The 12,494-nt window shown below is 48.2% G+C and overlaps 1 protein-coding gene across 1 annotated transcript in view; it reads left to right on the plus strand.

Annotated features, from left to right (window-relative positions):
- Nucleotides 1–12,494, plus strand: part of CATSPERE (catsper channel auxiliary subunit epsilon) — a 98,302-nt gene that overhangs the window by 26,383 nt on the left and 59,425 nt on the right. Inside the window, exon 6 of the mRNA XM_075924873.2 lies at nt 11,551–11,581. Coding sequence (XP_075780988.2) covers nt 11,551–11,581 — 31 coding nt within the window. The remainder of the gene's footprint in view (nt 1–11,550; nt 11,582–12,494) is intronic.

A 12,494-nucleotide genomic window follows, 5' to 3' on the forward strand; every position in this document is an offset into this window, starting at 1 on the left:
CTAAATAGCGGAGGGCTTATTTTGAATTTGGTAAGCCTCATTCTACGAGGAATAACACCAAATTCAAAATAGCTATTTCACAATAAGTGCTGTGAGGACACTTATTTAGAAATAGGGGGCCTCCAGCCTTCCCAGGGTGCCCTGGTGGCCACTCCGGCCTCAACCAAGAACACTCCTCTCCCTCCCCCCTCCCTGGAGCCCTTAAAGGCATAGTCTCTGGCCACAGTGGCTGTGCCAGCTCCAAGCCTGCCAGCCCAGAGCCAGCAGTCACTGCCCCAACCCAGTGGCCCCAATACATGAGCCAGCAAGCCACTGGCAGCCAGCCCTCCACCGCTCCCCAAGAGCAGTCTGCCAACTCCCAGGAGCCTGCAGGGCCCGGAGAAGGTGGATGCCTTCCTGGTCCAGGGCAGTGATCACGGACCTTATTCAGGTTTGGGGGAGATTCAGGAACAACAGGCAGGGGAGAAAAGGAGGAGGAGTTGCACTATATGTAAGAGAGCACTACGATTGCTCTGAACTCTAGTATAAAGAGGGAGAAAAACCTGTTGAAAGTCTATGGGTTAAGTTTAAAGGAGCAAACAACAGCAGTGATGTTGTGGTTGGTGTCTGCTACAGGCCACAGAATCAGGTGGATGAGGTAGATAAGGCTTTCTTCGGACAACTGAGCGAAGCTTCCAGATCGCAGGCCCTGGTTCTCGTGGGGGACTTTAATCACCCTGACATCTGTTGGGAAACCTATATGGCAGTACACAGGCAATCCAGGAAGTTTTTGGAGAATGTTGGGGATAACTTCTTGACACAATTGCTGAAGGATCCGACCAGGGGCCGTGCACAGCTTGACCTTCTGCTCACAAACAGGGAGGAACTAATAGGGGAAGTGGAGGTGGGTGACAACCTGGGAAGCAGTGATCATGAGATGGTAGATTTCAGGTTCCTGGCCAAAGGAAGAAAGGAGAGTAGTAAAATACACACCTTGGACTTCAAAAAAGCAGATTTTGACTCCCTCAGAGATCTGATGGGCAGAATCCCCTGTGATGTTAACATGAAGGGGAAAGGAGTCCAGGACAGCTGGCAGTATTTTAAAGAAGCCTTATTGAAGGCACAGAAATAAACCATCCCGACGCGTAGCAAGAGAGGCAAACATGGTAGGAGACCGGATTGGCTTACAGGGGAAATCCTTGGTGAACTTAAGCACAAAAAGGAAGCTTACAAAAAGTGGAAACTTGGACAAATGACCAGAGGGGAGTTTAAAGGTATAGCTCGAGAATGCCGGGGGGTTATCAGGAAGGCGAAAGCACAAATGGAATTGTGACTGGCTAAGGATTTGAAGGATAACAAGAGAGGTTTCTACAGGCATGTTAACAAGAAGGTGGTGAACAGAGAGGGTGTGCGGTCCTTAATGGATGAAGGAGGTAACCTAGTGACAGATGATGTGGGGAAAGCTGAAGTATGCAATGCTTTCTTTGGCTCTGTATTCACGGACAAGGTCGGCTCCTGGACTTCTGCGCTAAGTGACGCAAGATGGGATGAAGATGGACAGCCCGTGGTGGGTAAAGAACAGGTTAGGAACTATTTAGAAAAGCTAAACATACATAAATCCATGGTCCGGACTTAGTGCATCCGAGGGTACTGAGGGAGTTGGCAAATGTCATTGAGGAGCCTTTGGCTATTATCTTTGAAAAGTCGTGGAGATCGGGAGAAATCCCGGATGATTGGAAAAAGGCAAATATAGTGCCCATCTTCAAAAAAGGGAAGAAGGATGATCCAGGGAACTATAGGCCAGTCAGTCTTACCTCGGTTCCTGGAAAAATCATGGAAGGGATCCTTAAGGAATCCATTTTGAGGTACTTGGATGAGAGGAAAGTGATTAGGAATAGTCAGCATGGATTCACAAAGGGCAAGTCATGCCTGACCAATCTGATTAGCTTCTATGATGAGGTAACTGGCTCGGTGGACATGGGGAAGTCAGTGGATGTGATATACCTTGACTTTAGCAAGGCTTTTGATACCGTCTCCCACAATATTCTTGCCAGCAAGTTAAGGGAATGTGGATTGGATAAATGGACGGTAAGATGGATAGAAAGATGGCTAGAAGGCCGGGCCCAGCGGGTAGTGATCAATGGCTCGATGTCAGGATGGCGGTCGGTTTCTAGTGGAGTGCCCCAAGGTTCGGTTCTAGGACCGGTTTTGTTCAATATCTTTATTAATGATCTGGATGAGGGGATGGATTGCACCCTCAGCAAGTTTGCAGATGACACTAAGCTGGGGGGAGAGGTAGATATGCTTAAGGGCAGAGATAGGATCCAGAATGACTTAGACAAATTGGAAGATTGGGCCACAAGAAATCTGATGAGGTTCAACAAGGACAAGTGTAGAGTCCTGCACTTGGGACGGAAGAATCCCAAGCATAGTTACAAGCTGGGGACCAACCGGTTAAGTAGTAGTTCTGCAGAAAAGGACCTGGGGGTTACAGTGGATGAGAAGCTGGATATGAGTCAACAGTGTGCCCTTGTAGCCAAGAAGGCTAATGGCATATTAGGTTGCATTAAGAGGAGCATTGCCAGCAGATCCAGAGATGTCATTATTCCCCTTTATTCGGCTTTGGTGAGGCCACTACTGGAGTATTGTGTCCAGTTCTGGACCCCCCACTACAAAAAGGATGTGGACGCATTGGAGAGGGTCCAGCGGAGGGCAACCAAAATGATTAGGGGGCTGGAGCATATGACTTTTGAGGAGAGGCTGAGGAACTTGGGTCTGTTTAGTCTGCAGAAGCAAAGAGTGAGGGGGGATTTGATAGCAGCCTTTAACTTCCTGAAGGGAGGTTCCAAAGAGGATGGAGAGAGGCTGTTCTCAGTAGTGACAGATGGTAGAACAAGGAGCAATGGTCTTGTTGTGATGGGAGAGGTCCAGGTTGGATATTAGGAAAAACTATTTCACTAGGAGGGTGGTGAAGCACTGGAATGGGTTACCTAGGGAAGTAGTGGAGTCTCCATCCCTAGAGGTGTTTGTCTTGGCTTGACAAAGCCCTGGCCGGGTTGATTTAGTTGGAATTGGTCCTGCCTAGAGCAGGGGGCTGGATTTGATGACCTTCTGAGGTCTCTTCCAGTTCTATGATTCTATGAGATGTCCCCAGCATCTATGGTCGCTGCACTAGATGGAGGAACACGGCCTTCTATGGTAGGATAGCTGCCAGCCTGGCCACCAAAGGCCACATGTGAACCCAGGAGCAGGTTTGCATGGCAATCAAGTTGGTCCGCCGAGACCCCCAACCCTGAGCCCTGAGCTTCCCCTCCCACTTCTTCCCCTTGCTTCCCCCTTTCAGCTCCCTCCTCCCAGGTTTCCCCCTCCCCTCTCCCACCCTCTCTTCTCCCCTCTCCCACCTCCTTTCTCCAGTCTCACCAGAGTTTCATTCCCCCCACCAGTTTTGTTAAATAAAGAGAGTTTGTGTTCATGAAAATACATGTATTTTATTTGACATCAAGAAGGGGGGTTAGGGAGGGGTAAGTGGAAGGACATGAGGGAGGAATGAGGCACAAGACCCCAGTGGGGCAGACCAAGGAGGCTCTTATTGCTCCTCAAGGTGGAAGCTCTCCTGCAAGGCCTCCTGGATACTCACAGCCCCCCGATGGACCTCCCGGATGGCAGCCTGCAAAAAGTGCAGCCAGGCTTGCAGCAATGCATCCAAGAGAAGCACCAGAATGCCCAGGGGCAACTCTCGCTCCATGTTGCCGAGTGCTGTGGTGTCTCGAGTGAGGGCAACCAGATTATGCAGAGACAAAATGCTTTGCTGTCCCTTATCGAGGTAGACAAGCAAGCAGGGAAACCTGAGAACTGACTTTCTGGGGGAGGAGGGGGTGATTCAGAGTCCACTCAGTGTGGACGTGCTATTTCGAAATAGCAAAATGCTATTTCAAAATGCATTTTGGTACGCCTAGACACATGGCTCCGTCGAGGGAGCCATGTAAAATAGTTTACTCAGCATAGTCAATGAAGCGGGGATTTAAATAATCCCCGCTTCATTAAAATAAAAATGGCCGCCGTGCTGTGCCGACGATCAGCTGATCCGGCACAGCGCGGCAGTATAGACGTGGCGCGGTCGACAAGGGAAGCTAACTAGAGCAGTGGACAAAGGCTTCTCTTGTCGACCGCGCCGCGTCTAGACTGCCGCGCTGTCCCGGATCAGCTGATTGTTGGCACAGCGCGGTGACCATTTTTATTTTAATGAAGCGGGGATTATTTAAATCCCCGCTTCATTGACTATGCCGAGTAAACTATTTTACATGGCTCCCTCGACGGAGCCATGTAGTTTAGACAGACCCTTTCTGTGTAGATGCATTATTTCGAAATAACAATTTAAAAGTAAGATATTTTGAAATAACACTGTAGTGTAGACATACCAAAAATGAATTTGCTAACCCATATTAGCCACCTCAGGTTAAAATAGTAGTGAAGAATAGTAACTCAACTTTAGACTTCGGTTGAACTTAACCAGCTAACCCCAGGCTCCTCTATAGTTTTTAACTCAAGGTGCTAATCAGAGTAAAAAGCAGAGTTGCTGTGTCTTCACTGCTATTTTAACGCAGTTTAGCGAATGCAGGCTAGTTAACCCAGGTTAAGAACACCTCTGCCCCCATAGTAGGCATATTCCTAAGAAGTCATCTCAGTACTGGGACTATCAGTCCTGTGACTGACACAAAATCCCCAGGTTTTAAAACTTGCTTACTGTTGAGAGGCAGTATTACCACTGAGCTAGGACTACATTAAACCTATATTGGTATAGCTAGGTCAGTTGGGTTATGAAAAATCCACACCCCTGAGCAACATAGTTATACCAACTTAACTTCTCATATGGGATGCATCATGCCAATGAGAGAACTTTGAACTATGCCAATAGGAGACACTCTCTCATTGGTGTAGTAGTGGTGTTCGTGAAGGCAAGTCCTGCCCTGGGGACGGGGCATGGAGGGGAGCTTACATTCCTGGAAAGCGGGGTTGTTTGCAAATCTTTTTTAAAATGGACAAAAGTCAAAGATCCAGGGCTATACGGTGTAGTTGTAGCTGTGTTGATCCCAGGATAGCAGAGAGACAAGTTGGGTGAGGTAATTATCTTTTGTTGGACAAACTTTTGTGGGTGAGAGAGCAGGAGTGAAAATAAAAGGGAGGACTCACTGGTGTGACAAACACCAATGTACTTAACGGGGAGGGGGTCTGGGCCTAACCCCAGAAGTGGTAGGCCTTTGGCAGAAGGGGTGGGACTGGCAACGGACTCTCAGCCAGCCCTTCATGGCTGCTGATACTGTGGCAGCCGGGAGCCCCAGGGATGTAGCAACGGAAGCCAGGAGCTGCAGGGCTCCAGCAACAATTTAAAATCCCAGGGGTCCTGATGGATGCTGTTTTAAAAATCACTGCCCCTCTCCTAATCAGTGGCTTTGCTGGTAGGGTCCAGCTTTAATGTCGCTGCCCCAGCAGCTCTGTGAGACCCTGTCTGCAGGGCCTCCAAGAGGGGGAGTGCAAAAGGGGCACACTCACTGCCACAGCGCCTCCTGCTGGTCAATCTGAGAATTAGCTCAAGCTTCAGCAAGACACCCCCTTCTGGCCGGTGTCTCTCCCACCATCGCTCTGTACATTCTCCATGCTCTATTCTGGACCCACGTTACCCCCAGTATCATTGCCTCCTCTTCAGGACACTGCCACTACACAGTCCCTCGCCCTCTTCCAGAGGTATCAACAGTCCTCAGTCTTGCATGATCCACGGTGGCCAACTGCAGCCAGCATCTAGCCCCTCATCTCAAAGGCAAGCTGTAGTCTGTATCAGCCACCATCCTTGGTGGCAAGGTGTAGTGTAAAGGAGGAAAGGGGGGGGCCCTAGCCAGCTCACTATTCTGGTATCCTCTGGTGGCAGCTTTGTTCTGCCTTCCTTCATTCTCCTTTAACTGCCTCTTGTTCCCTGGGCTCCTTCCCCTGTGAGCCTTGCACCCTCCTGACCTCTGTATCGAGGCCTGCAGGCTGGAGCCTCTCTCCCGCTCCTCTGAGCCTGCCCAGAACTGTTCTTGCTAAGGTGCTTCCTCTTGGGAGCCAGACCTGCACCTTCCCTGGTCAAGCCCCAACTGCCCACTGTTCTGCTGAGCAGTTCCTTATAACCAGGGTTGCCCTGGCAAGCCGCCCTCTGATTGGCTTCTTCTAAGATCCCTTTCCTCATTGGATAGGGCTCTGTGCGGGTTCCCTTCAGCCTGCTTTAACCCCTTCCATGCCAGAGTGGGACAGCCGCCCCACTCTGCAACATTAAAGTGCCTCTGTGGTAATGCTTTAATGTTGGCTGTGTGGGGGGGCTGGTATCTGTAAAAGATTCTGACCAGTATGTCATACTGTCCCTCACTGGCCCACTTTCACCTCTGTGACAGAGAAAAGCTTTTGAGCTTTTATAGAGCTCTTCTTCGGGTCTAGGAATCCTATTCAGAGTATCAACAATTAAATACAAGATGGAACAGATTGTTTGGCATGAACAGTTTAATATATATTTCAAAGGACCATTCAAAGTGAAGTGGCCCATGAACATCCCTTCACTCATCGTGAAAGAGTGAAGGGGGAAAGCAACTTTAATGGAGGTACAGGAGCACCAGACCAGAACAAGAGACCAGTTATTCCTTCTACCCCATTGACAGTGGATGACTTCAGAGCATTCTGAAACTTCCTAAAGAGGAAGGCAATGATGCTTGAGATTCCTCTTTAGCTAACTGAAGGAAATCTTACACATTTTTTTATATTTTTCAGTCAGTACCACAGGTTATAGCTACACTACAGCGTTAATTCGAGTTAACTTAATTCAAAATAGTTAATTTGAATTAAGCTAATTCAAAATAACGCATCTATACACAAAAACTATTTCGAAATAGCATTTTGCTATTTTGAAATACCGCATCCACACTGAGTGGACCCTGAACCGAAGTTAAGGCTGGCCGGAACCAGTGCCGGCAGGGCATCAGGTTAGGACTTAGTATGTGGGGCTGCTGCCTGAGGCTAACTGAGCTCCATGCTTAAAGGGACCCTACCACCCCCCCACCCACCCACCCCGGACAGACAGTTCTCAGGGTTTCCTGCTTGTTTGTCTACCTCGATGAGGGACAGCAAAGCAGTCCTATCTTGGAGTGCCCTGCGTGCCCACACTCGGGACACCACAGCACGTGGCTACATGGAGCCAGAGCTCCCCCTGGGCATGCCGGTGTGTCTCGTGGGGTCATTGCCATCAGCTCGGCTGCACTTGTTGCAGGCTGCCATCCGGAGAGTCCATTGGAGGGGCTGTCAGGATCCAAGAGGCCCTGCGGGAGAGTGTCCACTCCGAGGAGCCCTCAGAGCCACCCCAGTCCTCCCCACCGGGGGCTCGTTTCCCATTCCTCCCTCACATCCTTCCACTTACCCCTCCCTAGCTCCCCTTCCTGATGTCAAATAAAATACACTTTTTTTTCAAAAATAGAAACTCTGTTTATTTAACAAAATGGTGGGGGGGGGGCGATGAACCTCTGGGGAGACTGGGGAAAGGAGATGGGAGGAGGGAGATGGAAGAGGGTAGGGGGAAAACTGGGAGGAGGGAGCTGGAAGAGGGAAGCAGGGGAGGAAGAGGGAGGGGAAGCTCAGCGCTCAGGGGTGGGGGTCTCATTGGGCCACATGTCTCCCAGCACGGCAGGTGCGGGGGCCTCGTTATTCCCCGGGGGGATGGAGAGGAGGGTGTGGAGGTTGAGGTGGGGGGTGTGGAAATTGAGGAGGAGGTTGAAGAGGGAGAGGTGGGAGGGGGAGAAGAAGTAGGAGGAGGAACGGTAGCTGGGGGGGGGGCAGCAGGCGCTGGAGCAGCACGAGGCAGCACTCTCTGCACCAGGGTCTGCAGATGGGTGCAGATGGCACGACCCTGGGCAAGCAGCTCCCTCCAGAACTCCTGTTCTTCCTGTTCCCGCTGCTCCCCCTCTCCCTCTCTCCCCCCGCAGGAAGGGGACAGTGACGGCACTTACATGGTGTGGCCTCCCCGGACAATCCTGCTGACTCCTCTCTCCTGGGACTGCCACGGGGACCTGCTGGTGTGGCGACGGCTCCTCCTCGCCCTGGTCAGGGCCCTCCGGTCCTGTCTAGCTGCCCCCCCGGGGTGGCACGGACCTCACCGTCCCCCAGAATGCGGTCCAGGGCGTCAAAATAGGGGCAGGTGTCTGCCCCTGCTGAGGAGCTGCCCCAAGTGGCCCTGGCGAACCCCTGCTGCAGCCCTTTAATTTTCAGGCGCACCTGCTCCTGGGTGCGCCTGTGGCCTTTCTGGGCTATGGTTGCAGCTATGCGGCCATAGATGGCTGTGTTCCTCCGTCTAGTGCGGAGATCATGGACATTGGGGGCCTGCCCCCAAACCTCAGTGAGGTCCATGATCTTCTCACTAGTCCAGGAGGGAGCACAGCGTCTACGACCCCTGGCTGGGTGGGTGCTGGGGGACTGGGCGGGGGACGGCTGGCTGGCACTGGCTATCCGGCTCATGGTGGGGCCACTGGGTCAGGGGCAGAGACTGTTGGCAGGGCTGGCTCTGGCAAGTGCCGTCTGGCCAGAGACTACCCCTTTAAGGGCCTCAAGGCTGGGGGAAAGGAGAGGAGTTTTCCTGGTTTGGCCCAGAGTGGCCACCAGGGGGAACCTGGGAAGGGCTGGAGGCCAGCTAATTCGAATTAAGTGTCTACACAACACTTATTTCAAATTAGCTATTTTGAATTTGGCATTACTCCTTGTAGAATGAGGTTTACCAAATTCAAATTAAGTGTTCCACTATTTCGAATTAAATTCAAAATAGCGGTTTACATGTATAGACGCTATTAAAGTTAATTCGAAATAACGACTGTTATTTTGAATTAACTTTGCAGTGTACACATTCCTTCAGAGTTGTGAGGTCAATAAATAAAGGTATTTTGGATTGGCCTAAAAATCTATGGGTTGCACAGATATCTGCAATATTTAAGAGAGAGGTCTGCAGATATCGAGTTCCATCCAAAGGATATACGTTTTTTTCTACTCCTCTTATCCTCTTATGCTCTTTGGTTATGAGTGCCACGCAGCTTGGATTGATTTAAATCCAAATAACTTATATCGCCTATTTTAATAATAATTACATTAGCAAGCAGGAAACTTTGATTTAAATAATAAATGTTTAACTTTTTGCATTTGTATATTTTAGTTATTTTCCTAAAGAAGGATTGATTCTTATTAGCTAAAAGTTGATAACTAAATATAACAGGGGTGGCCAACCTGTGGCTCCAGAGCCACATGTGGCTTTTCAGAAGTTAATATGCGACTTCTTGTATAAGGTACCAAATCCGGGGCTGGAGCTACAAGTGCCAACTTTCCACTGGGCCGGAGGGTGCTCACTGTTCAACCCACAGCTCAACTCTAGGTGCTGTCCCCTTCCACCCTTTCCCCCTAGGATCCTGCCACTTCCCTCCCTCTCCACTCAGCCTGTCACACGCATGCTTCCCCCTCCAGTGTCTCCCACTGAGAAAGAGCTGATCACAGTGGACAGGAGGAAAAGGAGAAGGAGGCGCTGACCGGTGGGGCTGCCAGTGGGCAGGATGTGCTGAGAGTGGTGGTGGGGAGATGATCGGGGCTGGTGACACAGAACTGTTGCTCTTTAGCAATGTGCATTGATAAATTCTGGCTCCTTCTCAGGTTTAGGTTGCCCCTCCCCACTGAAATATAACCTCATCTCCATTAGAATTAGAAAGAAGTGCTGGACATATTTGGGAGATGTACTCTGGATGCCAACACAAAGATTCACACGTGAAGCTGTTAAACTGCCAACTGATGTGTGGAAACATGGGCTCACAAGAGAAACCTTCGGAACACCCTTAGCAGGGAGGGCAAAACAATCAATCTCAACAACAAGGAGCAGATGGAGGCAGCAGTACATAACAGAAGGATGGAAGAGACTAGTATCAGCCCTGTGTGTCAGTTCTGGCATGATAACTAATAATAACCTTCATGCTAAATTTGGTACTTCTATTTTCTACTTAGTACGTGTGACCCTAACAGCCCCTAAATGCCCTCTGGCAAAGGGTTTGCTGTCATGTAACACTAATTCCTATGAAGCCTGACAAATTTACTTTCTTCTTCAAGGAGTGTCCCTGTGGTGCTCCACTGTAGGTGTTTTGGTGCCCTTTACTTATAGTCATAGATTTAAAGCAGCAGTACCCTGGGTGGTGGTGCATGTATGGTGCTATCTTATGGCATTGTGAGTGTTCAACCAGCATACCCCATTAACTGTCTCTCAGTTCCTTCTCTCCTGATACCATTATTGGGCCTAACCAAGTGAGTTATAAGATCAAGAACACATATTCCTGCGCATCCAGAAATATAATTTATGCTATCATGTGCTGAAAGTGTCCGTCTGCTATGTACATTGGACAAACGTCTCAGACACTTCGCCAAAGCATCAATGCCCACAAAACAGATATTAGACAGGATCACAAAGAAAAAACAGTTTCTTGCCATTTCAACCAGAAAGGACACTGTCTCAACGACCTAATTACCTGCATCCTACTCCAGAAGACTTTCAAATCTGCACTTGAAAGGGAATCCTCTGAACTGTCATTCATGCTAAAATTCGACATTCTCCGCAGGGGGCTTAACAAAGACCGGCGTGGGATGAGGTTTACCTGGGTGGTCGACAAATACCTTTGATGTCGACACCCGCGCGTCCAGACTATCGCGCTGAGCTGACAAACAGCTGATCAGCTGTTTGTCGGCTCAGCACAGCAGCCATGTAAATTTAAATGAAGCGGCGATTATTTAAATCGCTGCTTCATTTTACTATGTCGGGTAGCCTAATCTACATGCCTCTGGCGACAGAGGCATGTAGTCTAGACGTACCCTACAGTTAAGACATTTTCTTCCAGAGCTCAAGCAGCTTCAGCAGCATGCTTTACCAGAGCCTCTATAGTTGTAACTTACAGAGTGGCTACAGTAAGTTCTGTCCACATTTTCACCAACCATTACATCTTGGTCTCGGCTTCCAGATTAGATGCTCAGTTTGGTCAAGTAGTGCTACAAAATTTGTTTCGATAAATAAATCCCACCTCCTAAAGGAGTTACCTTCTAGCTAATCACCAAAGTGGGATCCACAGGTACAAATCCTCAAAGAAAAAAAGTACTTGCTTTAACATTACTGTAGTTCTTCAAGATATTCTAGACATGTAGATTCCATGAACCACCTTCCATCTCTGCAGCTCTGAGTCTCAAACTGGGATTCTGTGGAGTGAAGGAACTCAATGGCATCTGGGGATGATCTGCCCTTTTTGTGCTTGGGGAGGGAAGTGCACAAGGGCTTCCATGGTGGCACTAGTGCAGGCCAAATGGACACTGCTGCTTAAAACTTTCCAAATTCCTACATGCGGGGTACATGTGTGCTAAGAGAGGGATCAACGTGTACAGAGCATCTCAAAGAACTGAAACTATTATACGGTAAGTAACCTTTCTTTTCTTTTACAAAGCAGTGGTTATTTGTTATATTTAAAAGTTACGGTTTTATTTTATTTTTTATAGCTCAGTTCCATCCTCACAAAATGATAGCCAGGTAAATTTTTATTTTTCATTTCTATTTTTTTTGTCATGTTTTAACTAACCTCAACTTGAAAGTCATTTCTTACTTCTCTAAAATAGTGATTTGATACAAATTTATTCAGAAGGAAAGGTCAGTTATTTATTATTTCTCCTTCTTATATTTGTGTTTTCTGGAGCTTTACGAAATGTGTATTTCATGCCTAAACAAGGGTTTTTTTAGTGAGTCTGTGTAAAAATTTTAATATACCATAAAATATCATGGCCTATCATTCAGTCTGTTAACTATAGTTATTTCACAAAATTTGCCAAATAAATTACATATTTAATCATTTATCTTTTTTTTTCTATGAGAGAGACTGTGTTTGGTGGGGAAAATGTGGAAACTAAAAGAACATTCATCATGGTTTATAATGGAGAAAATTCAGGTCATTGTTGTATGTAGAGACTGCCAAACAGACACAGCTTAGTTGGACTCCAGAGTAGTGGAAGCCTACTCATATCCTTGGAATGAGGGATATTGTGCTTAGCCACCTCTGAAAATGTTGCTACAGTTACCCAAACTTACCCCTCTAGATAGGGGCAGATGCCAAGATTCTATGGCTCAGGCTACTGGGCTTTTAATTGCAATATGGATGTTCAGACTGGGGCGGGGACCCAGCAAAGGATTGAGTTCCTCTCTGGCTGACTGATATGGGCCACATAGTTGATCAGAAATGGTTATGTCTTTGAGGGGAAAATCCAAGGACAAACAGCTTGAAGACCTCTAACAATCATGGAGGCAGAAAAAACAGATACATTTAATATCTCCCTGCTTAAAGATGTATTTGTTCTTTCTTTTTAGAGTTAAATGCCCAATTCTAATCCTTCTCCATAGTGCAGAGGGATTGAAAAGTAGCATGGCCCTAGTCAAATAAGAGGGACTATGG

The sequence above is a fragment of the Pelodiscus sinensis genome, chromosome 3 (genome assembly GCF_052426305.1).
Source record: "Pelodiscus sinensis isolate ZL-2025 chromosome 3, ASM5242630v1, whole genome shotgun sequence".
Classification (NCBI taxonomy): domain Eukaryota; kingdom Metazoa; phylum Chordata; order Testudines; family Trionychidae; genus Pelodiscus; species Pelodiscus sinensis.